The 19,903-nt window shown below is 37.4% G+C and overlaps 1 protein-coding gene across 4 annotated transcripts; it reads right to left on the minus strand.

Moving 5' to 3' along the window:
• Positions 1-3,863: 3,863 nt before the first annotated feature.
• Positions 3,864-8,560, minus strand: BEL1 (POX (plant homeobox) family protein). 4 transcript variants are annotated; one of them, XM_089159442.1, is made up of 8 exons: positions 8,350-8,560; positions 7,902-8,015; positions 7,611-7,673; positions 7,397-7,506; positions 6,272-7,129; positions 5,579-5,961; positions 5,180-5,240; positions 3,864-5,049 (listed from the first exon to the last, which is right to left on the minus strand). In XM_089159442.1, exons 5-8 carry the CDS (start codon positions 7,076-7,078, stop codon positions 4,417-4,419), a joined length of 1,884 nt encoding a protein of 627 aa, XP_089015568.1. In that variant the 5' UTR covers positions 7,079-7,129; positions 7,397-7,506; positions 7,611-7,673; positions 7,902-8,015; positions 8,350-8,560; the 3' UTR covers positions 3,864-4,416. The 4 variants fall into 4 exon arrangements, with proteins under 4 accessions (XP_089015568.1, XP_089015567.1, XP_089015565.1 ...); XM_089159441.1 differs by having other exon boundaries at positions 7,611-8,015; positions 8,390-8,560; XM_089159439.1 differs by having other exon boundaries at positions 7,611-8,015.
• Positions 8,561-19,903: the final 11,343 nt, after the last annotated feature.

The following is a 19,903-nucleotide window of genomic DNA, read 5'->3' on the forward strand; positions in this document are numbered from 1 at the left end:
ATGCATAGAAATTTAACGTGGTTCACATATCGATATGGTATGCTACCTCACGAGTGAAGAAGAAGAATTTTTCACTATGTAGAAAAATAACAGAAGGAGATCTCACAACCAATTGTCAAGAATGACAATGCAAGAACTCTCACCCAAAACCCTAATTGAAAATCTCAAATTTCTTAATAATGTGGTAGGTGATACATATATCTTACAAAAAAAAAAAACATAAGATATATATATATATAGTGCAATTGGGTAAACGGGCTGACCCATCTAGTTGGTCCGCCTCTCGGCCCAAGCCCTCCGCTTCCACCACAAATCTCCGCAAACAGGTCATTCGGGTCGCCCACCAAAATATGTCGATACGGGTCCATCTTCCAAATTGAGTACAAGAATTCAAGTCAAAACGTAACAAGCTTCAACCCCAATTAGAAAATGTCAAATCCCCTAGAATCCTAACTCATTAACCCATTGGTTTCAAGACCGTGAACCCGAAGTGCAAGTAGGCGACAACTCTGAACCATTCGAGTCGAACCCAAGTGTTCGAATATCGAACCTATAGAGGTGGATGACCACAATGAAGACCCAATCACTCTAATGAAGTTCAAGATGAGAGAGAAAGTAAGTCCAAAAGCATAAAAATGAGGTTTTGGCATGCCTGAAAATCGATGCTAGAGGACTCAAATGTCAAGATAAATTATACCATTGAGCAGGCCTTGAAAAGACCTTTCTACCCTTAGAGCCCATCAAAAGCGGCCTTCACACGAACAAGAAACAGGCTAGTCGATTGGGGGCGGTTACACGCCTAGATCAACCACCCCTGCCCAGTTTCGAGGGAATTTCAAGATTTGGGATTTAAAACCTTATTTTAAGATTATTTCCTCTCTCACAAACACATTTCTTTATGTTAGAGTGGGGTTGAGAGCTTTGGAGTGGAAAAAACCTTAGAGTTTGGTGGATTCCTTGCACGTGGTGCAGCATCGGAGGGAAAATCACCGCAATAAACGCTTGTAGAGGTAAGGCATTCATGAAACCCTTCTTTTCCTCTCATTTTTGAAGGTATTTATAAACAATGAATGCTACGTTGTGGGGATTGTTGACATTGGGTAGTATTAAATGCTCCTTTCTACTTCCATTTATGTCTCCAACCCTATTGAATGTTGGTTTGTGCAATCCGGCCTTTGCATTTGAAACTGTTTTGGAGCTCTCTGAAACCCCCATAGGTAGACACAAAGAGCCTAAATTGGGGTTTTTTCATTTGGAAACTAATTGGGATTATTGAATGGTGTGTTGGGGGCCCTATTACTGTTCCATTGAAGACCCCAAAGCCATATTTTAAGTTGATTTCAAAGTGGAGTTGAAATCGACCATTTTGGTCGCAACCCTAGGGTGGTGGTTGACTGGCCCTAGGAGGCTCGTTCAACCGCCCCCTATGTTGAGTGTGTGTTTTGGCCCCCTTTGACCCCTGGTCAATCCCCGATTATTGTTCATTTGATTTCTCATGTTTCTAGGCTTATTTTAAGTTGCTTGCACCCTCTTTGGAGAATCTCTTGGGACTTTGAAGAGTATTATTAACATTAACAGGTGAGGGAAACACATTACCATATCTTGTGCATCTATTAGTGTTGTTTAAATCTTCGTTTATAATGTGGTATTATGTTTATTTATTATTCAAATTACTTGAATTATAATATGATGTGAATGTGTGCATTGGATGGACTGTCCACCCATACTTGTATACCAATTAGGGTTGTAGGTTCACACATTACCCTAGTGACCTTACATTCACTTAAACATAGGTACATGGTCAATAAGTGTCTTAATGTGTTGGCTAGTGAACCCTTAAGTACTACTATCCTTTAAATAGGGGTATTGAAGCCAAGTGACCCATGATGATAGTGGCTAGGTCTTGGGAGCATCAAGCAGGTTCATTATCATCACGAGATGGTAGAGTTGCATATGTTAGGGTTGGGTTCATGAGAGTCCAAAAGACGACTTAAGTGTTATAAAGAAACATGAGAGGCATGCGCCCCAACATATGTGGATGATCATTGGGTAAAAGAATGGGATCCAACAAATCCTTCCCGTTGATGATACCGTTCTTAGGTAAAGAAGGAAATTAGCCCAAAAGAGCACTAAGCATAAGGGAAGATATTCGGACCACATGTAGTACTAGACTTTATGACTTTGAATTTGGCCTAAGGTTATCCTTGACACACACTAGTTCTCAGACCAATGATGTGAGAGAGTGGTGACGTAATCTCTAACCACGGTTTGATGTGATTTGACCAAACTATCACGAAAAACCCAAAAGACGTGTTTGAGTGCCATGAGCCGTGAGGGAGAGTGATGAGACCACCAAGAGGATACTGATGTATAAACTTAATGCACGTCTACCGTAGAGACTCTGTTAGAGTTAGGAGCATATTTGCATACATATTCATCACTCATCTCATTATATACTATACAAGGATTGTTTATGTAAATGTGTGATGGATGCATCATATATAGTTATGTTGGCCTCACTAAGTTCTGGTTGAACTAATTTATTTTATGTATATATTATTTTTAGATCTCACTGTACGTTATGAGGACCCGATTTTTCTAGAGAGTCCGCCATTGTTCGAGTCCTACAAGGGATCCACAACAGAGGACACAGAGCTACATGGCGAGTAGTATGCCTGTTCAGACTGTGCCTACGGAGTTCAACAGTTTTGAGACACTGGAGATATATTATGACATAGTAGTTGCCCTTGTATCTATGTGTTGTATCCTTCTCATCTAGCCGACAGATAAAGGCACTACTTAATCTTTTGAGCCTTCTCAACCTTACCTTAAAAATCTAATAATTTATTTTAATTGGACGAATTTGGGATGATGACTGTGATTTCAAATATTGGATAATTATAATAATATTTTAATACTTGTCACTTTAATATTTTCTTGCTCTTTGATTATACTACATAGTGTTGTGTTATGAATTTGGCCGTGAACCTAGATCCTGTAATGTATCATTCCTACAGATATTTGGGAATGACCGGATCCGGCATGGGTGGGATGTGACATAAAATATTATAGAACTATTCATAGCTATTCTCTAAACATGAACCTATTTTTTCATAATTCATTGTGGACAATAGTGTTACCAAATGAGTTTTCATTTTTCGATTAAAAAAAATAATAAAAAAAAAAGCTTTCTAGTGTTGAATTCTTCTAATAGGGCAAAAATGAGAATGGAAATGAATACCAAGAACAACCATAGTCTCCAACACCATATTTTTTTTTTCACAACACACTTAGTGATGGATTATGGTTGGTTGGCCCACCTAATAGATGATGAGATTCTCATTCGATTTGATTGAATTTTGAAAAGTCTTTCACACTATTCTTTACAGTGGAGCTATCGATCCTCATGTTTTTGCCTCCCCCGTTTGGCCTCTCTCTCGAATTTTCAGCAATAAGTAACACCATCAAAGTATGTACGTGAAGGGTGTTCTACCTATAATCGCAGTACATGTACCCTAAAAGCCTGTTTTAATTTACTAAGATTTTTATACCCAAAAAAAAAAATTACTAATATTTTCTTGAATACAATGCAAGGAAAAATTAGAATAACTTCAATGTTTTTATGGAAGAGGTCATAAAGATGCATTGTGGAGCCTCCTACACTACCCTAGTGATGGCACCAAGAATGATATCATGTATATGGGATTTACATGATCAGCAAGTGAGACAAATATTGCAGAAAACCACAGTGCATTCTTTTTCTCTCACTGTAGCAGATAAAATTCCTTCTAAAGAACTAAAAATAAATGACAAAGATTAATTTTTGGAAATTTTATTTGATTTTGTCTTCTGGGGAAGGAGGGTAAAACAATTTTCTTCATCAGTTGAAATAAAAGAAGTGGAGGTGATGGGGTTGCAAATTGCTTTACCACAATAAACAAAGAGCAAACTGTAGACAGAAAAATGTGCTAGAACCCTAATTCTTTTTCTACTGCCCAAAAAAAAACCCTAAATTTTCAACATTCCTGGATTCACTGGTCAACGTGAGGAAAAAGGATCCAAGCTTGGATCCAATCCACCCAGACAAAAATATAAATATACAAGTAACAGTTATGATCAACTGAAATAGAAGAAGTATCTATTTGCTCCTCACCAATAAATGACTTAACAATCCACTATCATTCTATCAAGTTGTCATATAATCTAGGTAAACTTCATGTAGACAGATTCTAGATCATTACCCATTTTTCTTGAAAATTATATGAAATATTTTATAGTATGGAGCGAGTATGTATCAATACCATGTAGTTGTATCTCTATTTTCTACCATCACCATCTCCACTGCCCTGGAGGAAGTGAAGTAACCCAGGTAAACACTATCATCATGTCATCTTCAAAAGGTAACTAGATCTTCAGCTACCCAGCCAAGTCATGGAGCAACTGTGCACCCATCAAGTTTCTGTAAGGGAGATTCTGTCCTTCCCCTTCCAGAATGGAGTACTGAACTGATTGGCAATCTTCAAGATGATCTCTCGGGAAGAAGAGAGAGTTCTGAGATGCAGGAGAGAATGATAGGCTAACACCATTCCCACCATGCTGTTGTAATCCCAGAGTAAGAGACACACCAGTGCCAAAGTTGTGATGAACACCATCATTTGCATAAGAAACACTGCTGGTTGTCTGGTGGTTGTAAGAGGAGAAGTCCAAGTCTACGACACCAAACGTTTCTGCTACTGATCTCCCAAAGTGCTGTTGCTGCTGCTGTTGTTGTTGTAAGTGGTGCTTTCTACTGTCTTCTTCTTTATCTGGGTTGCTGATGATAGAAGATAAAGAATCTGAGTTGCCACGGACAAGTTGATCTGCTGTGGGCTTCTGGTCCTCCCCAATATGATGGTGAGAAATCTGGTTGTTGTTGTTGTGGAGCCCTATAACCCCATCTGATGAGGACCCAACATTGTCCTGATGCTCCTCCTTGGTTTCTTCCAAGTAAATCTCCTCCACCATTGGTTTCCATAGCCTCACCCTAGCATTAATAAACCAATTTGAAACCTGCAGTGGCAAGTGGAAACATACCTAACCTTTGTTAAAGAATGGCTGCAAGCGTATATTATTAGTTCCATGCAACAGATAAGAGAACCTAGTTCTGCAGGAATCAAATCAAACCATAAAATAGAAGTACCTGGCTTCTTGATAGGCCAGTTTGGCGAGCTAGTATGTGTTTATCCACATCACTTGGATACCTGTAGGGTTTCAAGGAAAACACAATATACTAACTTATTACCAATGCAAGAAGAATAATGGATTTCCCTGAAGTTAAAAATGTTAATTAAAGAGAGGAGTGGGTTAGGAATCTCATGCATGGGCCCTAGAGCATGGCATGTGTAAACAAAAGGACATCATGCATGACAAATTCATGTAGGGTATCTGAATAGCGTTGGATAGAAACAAACAACCCATTATGTTTTTTCTTCCGCAGCAAATGATTAACCTTCCAGAGAAATAGAACACCCTGAACAAGTACTGAAGTTTGTAGTTTCATTTCTACTTTATCAATTGCAGAGGAGAGAGAGAAGATTACGGGTGAAGAAAATGTTCAAAAAGCCAAGCTCGAAGAACTGAAACGGATCGTTCAGGGAGGCCTCTTTGCGGTCTCCAAGGATGACTTTCCATCATACTCATCTGCTGAAATGCCCTTTGCTGTCTAAGGGTTTGATCAAGAAGCCTCAATCTTGGAGTCTCTCCTGTAGTTGTTCCTGGTGCAACTGGGTCTTTCTCCCCAATTGCTTTCTTGGTTGCCTTAATCTGTCCCACAATCCCATCTCTCAGACACCTAAAATGCCTTGACATGGCCTTAGACGCTGAGGCAGAATACACTGTTGCAGCTCCGGCACCGGCAACGGCTTCAAAAGACGACATCACAGCCTTCATCCGCTCACAGTATTGCCTGTATCTTCTATCCACCTAAGTAACAGAATTAATAATTAACGACATGGAAGATACAGTTGCTATGGCGAGATCCCATGGTGAAATAAGAACAAAAGACATTCTAGAAAATTCATGAAATGTTCATATTGCCCTGATGTGTGCATTAATGTGAAGGCCCGCAGTCGCCCAATTAGTTCATGAATCAAGTCTTGAGCACCAATCAATCAACCACGAAAGTTAAAGTAGGACCAAGTTACCAACTTTCAAAAGAGACGATAAGAATTTCTAACAGAGAAATCTGGAGTAACAGAAAGATAAAAAGATAAAAAGGGATCACATAGTATACCTCCTCAAGCATGGAAATCAATTTAGCTTTTCGTTTCTGCAATTCAAGTAGGTCTGGAGTGAAAAGAGATTGCCTGCGAGAACTACTTTCGTCCTCCCATTGATTTGTCTTCTGGGGCTTCTGCTTTGGTTGATTTGTCTGCTTTATTCTGAGATTACAGAACTCATTCAAGAGCTCCTGAGCAGGAATTAAGTACTTCGAGTTCTTGAGCTCGAAGTGAGCTTGTGTTTGATGAAGATCATTTGCAACAGCTTTTCCCAAAAACCCATCTTCTGGCATGTACTGATGTTGATGACTCGTTGCTTCTCTGAGCTCAAATGCTTGCAATCCAATACTAGAAGGCTTGTTTGAACTAAGAGAAAGAGAGAGCCCTTGACTCGGCCTCTCGTTTCCTTCACATGGTAACACACATCTCAAAGAAGAATCGTCCACCATTAATCTATTATCTTGCCAGCCCGATTCATCAGATAACCCAGTTGAGATATCGAGTTTATTGAACTCGGGATGATGATAGAAATCGCTGGGAGCTTCAGCAATCGTCTTGGAAGAAGATGATCCCTGGTTGTCACCTGGTTTTCCAAAGAACCCTTTCCACATAACTGAGTTTCCATCTCTCTGCTGCTGCTGATGATGAATATTCTTTGAAGGAAACCCTAACATCTCCATGCCTGTAGTCAAATTGAAGAGTTCCGAATTCGATTCGAAACTTTGCATCTGGTTCAAATGAATGGTTGGACTATTAGACGAGTTGCCCAAGTAGGAAAATCTAGCAGAAGAAGCCAAGTTTCTTGGTTTCCCTTGAGCCATAGAAGAAAAGCTTCGTCCTTATATAACAGTAGTGGGTTTCTTCTTCTGATCCTGCAACTAAAATTCCATTAAAAGAGGAGATCACAACACTACTGACCTACTAAACGATTACCCAATAAGAACCTCAGATGAAACCTACCACAGAAAACCCACCATTAAAAAGCCAAGAGCCAAAACAAGATCCACAAGGCAAGTATCTTTTTATTTATCCTTTTATTTAGTACTTACACGTGTGTGCTTGCATGCGTGTGTGCTTTTGAAGTGGGTGTGTGAGTTTTGCTTTGCATGAGAGATACGAAGCAGAGAGGGAAAGCTTACCGGTCTACGCAGTAAAGATTTTGTTGTTAAATTTAAGACTCGCCGGATTTGGTAGTGGTGGGGTTGCAGAGGTGGTGATGCGCCACTGGGGTTTCTTCTGATTGCAATACCTTAACATGGGAAACCATAAAAAAACAACCCAAGAAGGTAAGTTGGGATATCTCTTCAGAAATAGTAGAAGATGGACGAAGCAGCAACGATGATAAACACCCACCAGTTAGCCATGATTTGATCTCCTTCTCTGCTTCTCCCTTTCTTTAGGCCAAGTGGACCAATACTTCATGATTTGAATACATCCAAAGTAGGCTTTGTTATAATCTAATCTTCTCAATTATTTCATTCTCCAAGGGCCACACTCAACAAATTATTAAACAAATTAAGAAAAGATCACCCAGAAAAAAACTATGAAAAACAGTAGATTAATCTTTAAAAACCCATTACTTAATAAAGAAAGGGAAAAGAGAGGAAAAACAAACAAGAAGAAGAGCAAAAGCTCCAACACCACCTTCTCTTTCACTTCCAAAAAGTGTTACAGAATCAGCAGCAATAGCAATAGAGATCATAGTCTTTACGGCTTTGCCTGGTACACAAGCTACAAGCCGCCACCGGTACTTGGACACTGTGAATCACTTAAACCATGTAAGAGTAGGATCTCCTCCAAAACAAACATTTTTTTTTTATATTTTTTTGGGGGGTAGGGAGCAGGGTAGTGTTGATCAGTTATTATATATGGTTTTATGTGTAACTCTAGTCCCTTTCTGTTTGACATAAATTCATGGGCATGTGACGGGGACCGGAGGCGGGGGAACGCGCAACGGAAGGGAGGGTACCGCGAGTAACCAAAAATAATTTTTTGGAAAGAAATCCATCAACAACCCCCGCAAGTGACCTACCCGGCCCTAAAGAAATGAATAGAAAAAGAGGAAGAGAGAGAGAGAGATTACAAGACGAACCCAAATCCCAATTAATCCTGAAAAGTGAAAATTGTTCAACCTGACTTTCTCAGACTGGTTTCTCTGTTCTCTTACTGTTGGGAACTTGGTGGGTCTCTGAGATCTTAATTACAAACTCTCAGTTTCTTTGATAACTTTTCAGTGAGTTTCAGAGAGAGAGAAAGAAGTAGCTGTGAATGAGAGAGAGAGAGAGAGCTGGGGAGAAGGAGAATAGATGCTTGGCAAGCAAAATGTTCCAAAAATAGGGACTGAGGTGGAGAAGAGATGAGGTGGTCCAAGTTTCCAACTAATTCCAATTAAAACGCATATATTAATTAAAGGAAGAAAGAGGAGATCTTCTCTCTCTTGATCTTATTGGTGAAATGAGAAAGTGGGACCCACATCCCTCACCTTTTTATGTTTGATTTTTATATTTTTAAATTTTCTTTTGGGAAGGTGGTCCTATCACGCTTTCTCCGCCGCTTGCCTTTTCTTTTTTTACCTTCTCACCTATAACGTTATATTTTATACATAAATAAATAATAAATAAATAAAAACAGCCACGACCATAATACGCTGACGTCACGCATACGATATAGGATCTATCATTGTAGATTCAATACGCATCGTGCGTACGTTAAGACTACAGAATCTTTCCATTGTGTAGTTCCTATTCCTAGTTGTAAGTTGCAAACACTAATTAACGAAAACCTGCTCCTTGATTACATTATTTTATCGGAAGCATATTCATAATTCACGTAGCGTTTCGTCACCAGTGGGTGCGTAAAACACACCGTCTACCACCTTGCTGCGCATCATAAGTGATGATGTACGGTAAAATGTACATAGCTGCATAGGAGATGGAACAGCTAGAGAAAAAGACTTCTTTAGGTGACAGAGGAGAGAGAGAAGAGAGAGAAACAACTTCAAGAAAGGACAAGGGGTGGGTTCAGCCGTTCAGGTTCAGGCACCCAAGAAAGGCGGGGTAAAATTCTGACAGCTAGAGAGCGTCGGTGTTATGGTGGTTTACACTTTTAGAAGGTTCTCAATCTCCTGATTCTCCCTCTCTCTCTCTCTCTCTCTCTCTCTCTCTCTCTCTCTCTGTCTGTTCGTACGCCTCTTGTGGGGTCCACCTCTGCATAGGATTTTTTTTTTTGTTTGGGTAAACCCTCTGCACAGTATTTTCATGAACTCAATCCATGGTTTCGACTTTCCTGGAATTAGGAGAGAATCGGGCTCAGCGATCCTCCTCCTGATTGATACCGATTCAATACATCTATATGGATAGATTCTAATTAATTGGATTAAAATAGTTGATTTCGCAAACCGGTCCGATTGGGTTGAGCCATGTGGATCGCTCAGAGTCGAATAAAAGACAATTCGCAGATTCAACATTTCAACCCCACTTGGTTGCGAAAGGAAATCATCAAAGAGTTCGACATGGAGATTTTTCTATTACACGCGAGATATGTAAGACGAATCCGCATTATATGAGGAAACCAATCCCAGGTTGAATGAAATAATGGAGTCAAGGATATGTTATCAAGTTTGGGAGAGATACAGGTTCTTGGGTCAAAGAAGGAGTCAAACTTCAAACCTATATTGGACTGTCCTAACTAAAGCACGTCTTCTCCATCCAACGACCAAGATCAAGTAGGTTAAAGCTAAAAATACCTAAAACCCCATTCGTCCCTTGTAGTTCAGTTTTTCTCATTCATTCTTAGGTTCTACGATTAAGCAAAGTCTTCTCGGTGTTGTGTACTAGACTGACTTGATTGTTGGAAGTAGCTTTCCAACTAACCTAGGTTGACCCTATGCTCATCTTATTTGTTTTGTCCGTTGGTTTGCTAATCAAAGCAGTTGAGGCTGGCAGTTGAGTCAAATTTAGACAAATCAACGCTTAAAATCGATGTTTTCTCTATTATATCCCTATAATGGGGCCCATTCTGATATATGGCCAGGCTATTAAGTTGAGACAACATGATATGGATTATGGGATATAGATTGGGAAGCTTGACTCAACTTAATTCTATAGCTCCAATATTTTCGCTGCATTGTTCAATACCTAACTCAAAATTAATTAGAATAGAAATGTGCAGTATCCAAAGTTTCTCACAACCTTAGGTGGGGCCTAACTTCAGTTTTGCGCAGGACCATTATGTGGTAAATTTCGAATAGTCGAATTAAAATTTCAATCAAAATTTCAGATCCAACGGTCCAAAATTTCGCTTGACCGTCATGCACATGACTCGAAGCAATTTTGCTTGGAGTGTAGCGTACGCTAATGCCTCTAACCCTCTTAGGGGGGAAGAAGAAGGAAAAGTTCAACACTTCCATAAGAACTTATGAAGTAGTTGGAGAAAGGGAATTTTGAAAATGTTAACGTACACCACACTTGAAGACTAATCCATGAACTTATGTCCATTTCTGCAGGAGAAAGCACGAGAAAGCACAACTGGACAATGGACGGTTCAGATTAATTGGTTGCTATTTTGGGCCAAGTGAAGGGCCAGTAATGGCCAGTGATGGATGGTGATGGGCTCTTTGTCTTGTTGATGATTCCTAATCTTTTCCTTTAAAGGCAGAGAGAGACGTAAAATACCAATGGAGTTCCAGTAATGAACGTACCCATAACCATGGCCCACATGAGAGGCTTACAAATAGTGGGCCCACCTACTCTTCAATTTCCCATACCACGCACCAAACAAATTGAATGCCAGAGAAAACAAGTACCGGAGCAACTCTGACCCTCTCTGTCAAAGTAAACAAAGCATGCAGTTGAAATCACAGTAACCTATTTGACCTGCAACATAAATAAGGTTGGATTCTTTATCCGTTTTCATTATTGGTTGTTCGCAATCTGAACTGTTAAAATCAAATCGCACGGGTCTATTATAGCTCGAACCGACCCAAAACAAACATTAGTGGGTTGTATTTGGGCTGAAGGTGGCAGAATTCGCACAAACCCGAACTCAAACCGCAACCCGTTATAATCCATTTTACAACCCGTGATAAGTTTAACATTAAATATTATTTGAATTATCATATTACCACTAAGTAGTTCGTATAGACTAGCAGAAAAATTGAACATGAATTTAAAGATCAAATTGTCATTCTACTATTTGTAAGAGACAATTACAAAGATTAAGTATGAATATCTAATTGAATGTACAAAGTAAATATTTATCAAGTAAGAGAATGTTGATTAAAGTATGATTATATTTATGGAGTTTTTTTTTATTTATTTTTTATTTATTTATTTACTTTTGCATATCAACTAAATACCAATTCAAAAAAAGACGGATTTTATAAAAGGGGGAAAAATCAACATTCTCACAAACAAATAACCAATTTCAAGACAATCAAATTAAATTTTAAAATTTAACTAATTGACTTTAAAAATAACTATTTTAAGATTAGACACTTGTCAAAAATACAATCATGTAAATTGAAAAATTTTCCCTTTATTACGTGGGTAGAGGATTCGAATTCATTGACACGTACTTCTTTTTCTCAAGTGGGTTTTCTCCTAATATTGGATTCAAGGAGTGCAGATGATTTGCCGGAATTGATTTAGACCGATCAAATCAGACCAAACCAAACCATATGACGTAAGCAAGCAAGCAAGCAACACAGGTTGAATTGTTTCTTTGGGTTGGGGTCCATATAGCAATTATCAAAAATTGACAAACTTACAAGTTCAGTGTTCCCATACTTGATGGACCTCTCAAAAAGATACAACTTATCCATAAAAAGACCAAATGAAAGTGTATTTCATCATAAAGTTTCCAAGCCAACAAATGGAAAAAGAGGAAAAAGGAAAAGCAAGATTGGATCAACCAAGAACTGATAAAAAGGGAACCCTATAGCACATTAGCTAGTGGCATTGGTTAGGGGGTAGAGACATGAACATCACACAAAGTTGAAAAATTAAAGTATCCATTGTAGATGATATATGCTTCAATGGTCCCCTACCTCCTCTTCTCACAGAGCCCTCTTGTTGTTATTATAATAATATCTACACATATGGGCCCAAATCACATTGGAAAATATCTCAAGCCCATATCACCTGAATGGGCACCAATCCTTTCTTAGATGCCAATCCAATGGCTGAGTGAAAACCTACAACAATTTAGATGGTTGGAGATGAGAAGTGATGATGTGTTGGAACCACCAAGAAATGAGAATCTATTCATCAAGTGGTTGGCCCACACCCAATAATCTATTAAAAGAAGACAACCAATGATTTGATGATTCTTGTTCTTTCCTAAGAAAGTGGAAATTAATAATAGTCTTTTTCACTGAGTCTACTAAAACTCTGTATGAGCAACCTTGATATTGTCGTGCAACCTATTAAACCGGTTGAAGTGGTAGAAACAAACCGGATAGACTCGAAACCAAATCAAACCAAAATAGATTGAAACCCATATGATATATTGAAGTTGTATAAGATTAGCTAATGGGGTGAGTGAGATATTTAATCAAAAGATTAAATGCATGCATAGTTAGAAGTTGATGAATTGAAAAAGGAAGCTTCATTGATGAATCTTCCACTCATGTTATAGCATTTAAGGGATGGTGGGACTGTTTTGTTGAAATAATAGCCACTGCAATTTGAACATTAATTGCATTCATCAAGATATAATTAAGAAAAATAATTCGGTACTACTAGCTTATGACTTATGAGAATGTTCCACTTAAATTAGAGCCAAAAAAGTAGAACATAAAGCCCTAAAAACATATCCATATGGATTTTGTCTCTTTGGCCGTAAACATCATAGCAAGAACACCTCTGGAACCTGATACATAGAAGCAAAATGTTCCTCAGATGTTATTGTCTTGAGGGCACGTACATTCTTTTCCACGGTCATAACTAATCGTTACAAATTGAATTAGTGGTTTCAGAGGCTACACGATGACTGATCGTTCGTTCGCATACAATTTCAATAAGCCATCCAATCAAGGGTGGAGCTCCTTCAAGGCGGGGACCATGCGAAAATGTCACTAGTTGATCCTCTTTATTGGAGAAAATTTTTAAGAACGATGGAAATAGTAGATACATCAATGTCAGCTCCATTCTATATTGAATCCTGACTCTACCTCTCATCTAATGGAGGAAAAATCAAGTTTTTGATCACTTAGATTAAAATTCGAGGTTGGGTTAATATGATAAACAAAATGAGGGAGAGCAACTAGGGCATTGAATTTGTTTTTTCATTATTTCTTGGCATCCAAACACAGACTAAATGTAGGGCAACCCTGGTGGTCGGGTTTGATATAAAATATTATTAATGGTCGAGTTATACTGGTTGAACCGTTGAGCCGTTGACCATCAGTGTATGATATGACGATAGAGCATTACGTGGTGCTCTTCGACCGAACTGCCGTGAAAATCCACGCCATGCAAATGCGTAGTAAAAGTTGCAACTTGCATTAAAGGGGTTTAGTTGGTGGGAACGAATCAGGGTAGTAGAGTAATTTTACTCTTTATTTTATTCTAATAATTAATTAATTAGAAGAGAAAAAAAATAAAAATAAATGGAATAAAGGTTAGTGGTCCCCACAGCCCACTTTCCCAGTAGTAGTAGTAGGCCCAGAGCTAACTAGACTGGGCTTTAATTGGGCCTAGTAGGGCTCTGTGAACGAAAGATTCTATTTCCATTCCAGGCCATGCTGTCAGTGCACCAGTTTCCAAAGTTATTTATTTATTTTTTTCCCTTCTTTTTTATAGATATTTCACCTGAATTTGAAGACCACTCTTGTCTATGTTCTCAAACTCACCTGGTAGCTTTACCAAAAAAAAAAAAAAAAAACTCACCTGGTAGCAATCATGGGCATGGCAAAGTCTTCTAAAAGGAAGAGAGAGTCTTGAATTGGGGTTTATTTGGTCGATTGGAGATGGTTATGATATTGATGTATGGAAATCTAGATGGATTCCTAGTTTACTTGGCTTTAAAATTCAATCTCAAAAGTCTTTTGGAGTTGAGGTATCTAGGGTCTCAGATCTGATAAATAATGGAGAACTAACTTGGAATCATGGTCTACTTAATCAATTATGCTCTCCAAGAGAAGTGGAAGCTATCTTGAATATTAGATTAAGGAGATTCTTTTCTAGGGATAAATTAATATGGGGTGGATCAAAGCATAGTCACTTCTCAGTTAAAAGTTCTAATCATCTTTTGTCCAATCAAAGAGATGACCAAATGAGTCTTGAAGCATCATCATCCAGACAACATTATTGGAGACAAATGAATTCCCAGGGATGGATGACCATATGGAAAAGTAAATGCCTACCAAAGGTTAAAGTTATCATTTGGAAAGCAGCAAATCAAGGTATCCCTATTGCAGATAATCTTCTGAGGCGACAAATCATGGCGGACCCTGGGTGTAAAAGATGCGGGTGCGAGTGTGAAACAACTAATCATATGTTTTTTGATTGTCCATATGCGAGAGCTATCTTGTTTGGATGTAATTTTGATGCAGTTATTAGGGGCAATCAACTAGCAAGCTTACCAGCCCTTCTGAATGAGTGGCGATTACTTACTCTTTCTAATCGTTTGGTAGAGGAGGATTTGTTGGGTTTGGCATTTACGGTTTGTTGGTCCATCTAGCTTGCACGCAATGAATTGATTTTTAGGGGAAATAATTGGGACCCAGGTATAATTGTGGAAAAAGCTCTGAAGGCTCATACAGAGTTTACTAATGCTCAAATCTAGAATTCTCCAGTGCCATCTGCAACTAGACTGAGATGTCAGTATTGGACTTTCCCTCTTGTTGGTCAGCTGAAATTGAACTGTGATTTTTCTTGGTTTTCCAAAGAATCTTGTGGGGGTTGTGGTCTCATTCAGTTTTGGTGGACGAAGCTATTGCTGTTTTAGAAGGTTTGTTTGCAGTGATGGAAGGTGTTTTTTGCGAGGTGATTGTTGAGACAAACAACTTGTCTCTTGCTCGCATGGTTAATCAGGAAATTCTCCCGCTTCTTGAAGTGGGCCCACTCATTGAAGACATTCAATATATTTGCTCTCTTCGGGTGGATTTTGTGGTTAGATCTATTTCTAGGGATGCTAATTCAGTTGCTCATTCCCTAGCTAGGATGATCGTGTCTTTGGCAAACAAGACGGTTTGGCCTATTTCCTCTCCCTGGCTTCTTGATCTTTGTAATCAGGTTGTTTAGGTGTTTGTTTGCCCTGTTGTTTAATGATTTTAATGAATTTGTTTCTTACCCCAAAAAAAAAAAAAAAAAATAAATCACCTGGTAGCTGTGAGTCTCTATGATCATGCCACGTATACAAAAACATGAGTTTTTTTACGTGTATTTTACTTAAGTTGGGTCAAAATTAATTCGTGTTGGCTCTTGAAGTACTAGATTATGTGTAACCCGCAACAAAATTACTTATAGCTCAATGGTACTCTCAATTAGTGCCAGTTAATTCTTAATATGAAATGACCAAAATACCATTTCAATGTCAAATTATTAAACTAACTTTGTGTCTAATCTCATTACCCTTGAGTGGGTGAAGGGTTTCTCCCTCTTCACCCATCTACTATGTAAACATTGCCGGAAACCACTACACCTCCTCTCCTAACTAGCTACCATTGCCCCCCCCTCCTACAAAAAACCACGACCATCCCCTGTTTCCCGACCTACCTCCCTTCCTTTTTGAATTATAGTTCCCATGAATATTTGCACTAACATGCTTAACGTCCGATGTTCAATAATGACATTTTACAATATAAACATAGGTTCCTTTGTTACTTACCTAATGTATAACAAACACAGAAAATTCCAAGATATGAGAGTCATCTAAAATTTTTAGATTCAAAAGTTAGATCATTGCAAAAGAAGAATATTGCCTTAGGAAACACACACAATTACTGAAATCATTTGAAAGCCACATATATGCAAAAAGACAAACGGTGTGTGAGGATCATATCGAGATCTCAGAAGAAAATTAGGCCCTAAGCAAGTAATCACCTCAATGAATTATACAATTTAGTTCTAAGTTCTAACCATCTCTTTTTCTTTTTTTTTTTTTACTTTATTTGGGGTGGCGTGAGAGATTGTACAAGAAAGTTTTTTACATAGAAGAGATGAGAATATTATACACGTTGTCAACAAGAGTTAACCCATGACCTCTTCAAAAGAAGGTGTTGCCCTTACCACTTCCTTCGGAACTAGAGGCGGACCAATATTTGAGGGGGCGAAGAATGATGATGGGACAGCTTGGCGCAACCCCGATTTACAGTAAACTTGGGGGAGTAAGCTTCATTGACAAAGGCCATGTAACCTGGATTGATTGTACAATGATAAATCCAATTGATCGTATGTTATATATCTAATGATTCACGTAAAAATGGCTTTCTTTTTTTGGTGTAAAATTAAAAATTTTGAATAATTTTTTAAATAAATATTTAAATAATCTTTCATATATTTATTGGTGAAATATAATATCTTTCTCTAGATTCGTTGTATACGATTTAAATACGTTTGGTATTTTGGAATTTAGGTAAATTAAAAACCCTCTAAAGAAAACGACAAATAAACTCTTTTCATCACCATGACCATGCATGCGTATATGGTATATAAATAATAACACCAACAGGAAATGGTTAAGAATGGCATGCTCATCATATCATAACATGGAATACCAAAATACCATACTCTTCCCGTATTTTACATTAAATTAAATATTTTAAAGGGAAAAAGAAAAAAGTTGGTGCTCTTCCATATTTTCGACAAACAAATAAGTAAAATAACAAACATTGATGACAACCCAGCCCATCCTTGAGATGAATCGTCAATGGGCTGACCCCAACTAGGCTTTGGCTGGGTCTGCTAAACTCAGCCCAACCCGGTTCATTGCAACCCTAATTGTAGTTTTGCATCAATGCTAGGAGAACCTAAGGCCATTATAACTAAGTTCCTCCAGGTACTAGAAGTGCCAACATTCTGATTTCAGAAATTATAGATAAAAAAATAAAAAAAAAAAAAAAATCCCTTAATAGATTTCAATGGACTAAAGAAGAATCATGTTCATACATGCCTCAGCATCACATTATGATTAGAAGGAAGTGATACCTTGAGGGAACTCCATAGCCAGTTCCATTCATTGTGCTCTTCTTCAGTTGGTAGTTGGTAAGTTGGTATCATTATGTGAACTACTTGCCATACTGCTTGAGTATAACGGCCATGCATACCAACACACAAATTAAAGTTGCTTGCAATGGAAGAAATATCCTCAGCATTCGAAGTTTGAGATTGAATATCCATGATTGGCCCTAATTGGGCCGGGTCGGGATGGGTTGACCCTAATTGGCCCTGATTGGCCCTATCCCTGTAGTCAATAAGTTGATAGTGTTGCTTTAAATATAAATAAATTCATACTCCATAATTCTATATTGAGCTCTATAAACTCTCCTATTGCTTTGGTGATGGAAATTGAAAAGGTCTCCCATTGATATTCTTAGTCAACAAAAAAATTCATATTCAAAACTTTGTTAACAAGTAAATCAACGATAATTTAGTATTGATATTTTTTTTTTGTAGTTAAAAAGAATGATATTTTAGTTATAATAAACATAGCTATTTATCCTTAATAGGTTATTTTTAAAATATTATATTAGAGGCAAAAGAAAGATGTCAATATTCATGATGAGAAGTTGGGAGTGTAGATTTGTTAGATATTAATTCTCTATATACTAGCTTTTATTATTTATGATATATTATCTCACTTTAGTCCTAAAAAAAAAATGTTTTTTGGGAACTAAAAATGACTTAGTTTGAAAAATAAAAATTATCTTAAAAATAATATAAAAAGTGAACTCATAGTCTAGTATGATCAAAATGACTAAAAATCAAAATAGAGACTTATAGTTACATCAATGTTAATATGAAGATTAGGGTAAAATCTAGTACATGATCAAGGTCAAATTAACATTAAGACAAGAGCCAGAATTATGGTTAGGATTAGGGCCAAAATCAGAAAGATGCTTATTACATTGGTAATGAGGATATAATTTATTTTTATTAATTTTCTACAAAACATGATCATGTTTTTAAAATTTGACATGTGTCAAGTATTCACCCATGTGGATTAGAATTAATTCATCTCCATATGGGTAGAAGATTAAGACTCAAATCAGGGCCAAGATCAAGGCCAAAATCATGAGCCTAGATCATGGCCAATATCAAGGCCAGAATCAAGGTCAAGATTAGGGCCATTTTGGCATTAACCCACCCTTAGGGCTAAAATCTTTAGCCCAAACCCTATTCGGGCTCATCACATTTGTCATTACTCTCTAAATGTCGGCTACTGTTACTTGTCCATCCAGATGAACTTTGAATCCAATCCTGAAGAAGCATGACTACAGTCCTTGTTTAGTTATAAGACTTGATTTACAACTTTCAAACAAAGATGAACTGATCCAACCAACAAAACTAAAAAAGAACAGATACAACAAAATTAAACTAGTTTAAGAATTAACAGGATTTCGAACGTTCAAACAAAACCAAAAGATAATCTGATTCAACCAACAAAACTAGAAAAAAAACACATCCAACAAAATTAAAAGATGATCATTTTCTGCTCATCTTTTTTCTCAAATGATAAACTGCCATGAGGTCATCACCCAAGTCATTGGTGAATTCATCGTAAACCCATTCACATTGGCTTCGTTGCCCCTATACGGGACGAAGGTGTACGTGCTTTTATACCCCTTGAAAACCCGGCGTGGCCCAACCATTTGGGGTGGCTTTCCGTTGCTCACCCAACTGCCCTGTGTTGATCTTCTAAGATCATCTTTCTTCGTCTAACAGAAGAAATACCCATCTTCGTTCAAAATATTGATCCTCATTGCTGTCAACAAAAAAACTAACATCAACTTCACTTAAAAAATAAATACAAATAACTTGGCTGTGAATATCAACTTACCTACGAGCTCATTCGGATCATGGTTGTGAATATCAACTTACGTACGAGCTCATTCGGATCATGGCTGTGAATATCAACTTCAGGGATGAATTTCAGAGCACTTGATTCACTCCTTCAATATGTATAGCCAGATAGTGTGTGACAAGTTCTGCATCACTTGGGCAAAATGTGATATAATATTTAGAAAGTATTGAACATATCTTACATGTTGTAGGGGTGCAAATTTGGCCCTAACAACTTGACCCATTGATTCTAGTCCTGATTCTGACAATGATTTTAGCCTTGATTTTGGCCATGATTTTGAAAAAGAATATAGTTTGAGATGGGAATCTTAAGATATGTTTTTTTCTTAATAAATAATGAAATATAGTACAATATATTAAATTCTTAAAAGATAATTAAAAATAAAAAAAATAAAAACTCTTTCCCCCCTTTTTTATTGAAAAATCTTCTTTTTTTTTTTAATATAATTTTATCTTCATAAAAACCAAAATTCTTTATTTGAGATTTGATTATTTTTTATTTTTAAGAAATAAGGTCTTATAGAGTTATCTCATTCCCCGATTTGAGTTTCTTTTTTTTTTTAAATTAGAAATTATCATAATATTCTTGATAGATTAGCTGCCTTAAAAAACTATCTTAAT

This window comes from Hakea prostrata, chromosome 6 (genome assembly GCF_041222555.1).
Source record: "Hakea prostrata isolate BN-2017 chromosome 6, UWA_Hpros_2, whole genome shotgun sequence".
Lineage (NCBI taxonomy): Eukaryota > Viridiplantae > Streptophyta > Magnoliopsida > Proteales > Proteaceae > Hakea > Hakea prostrata.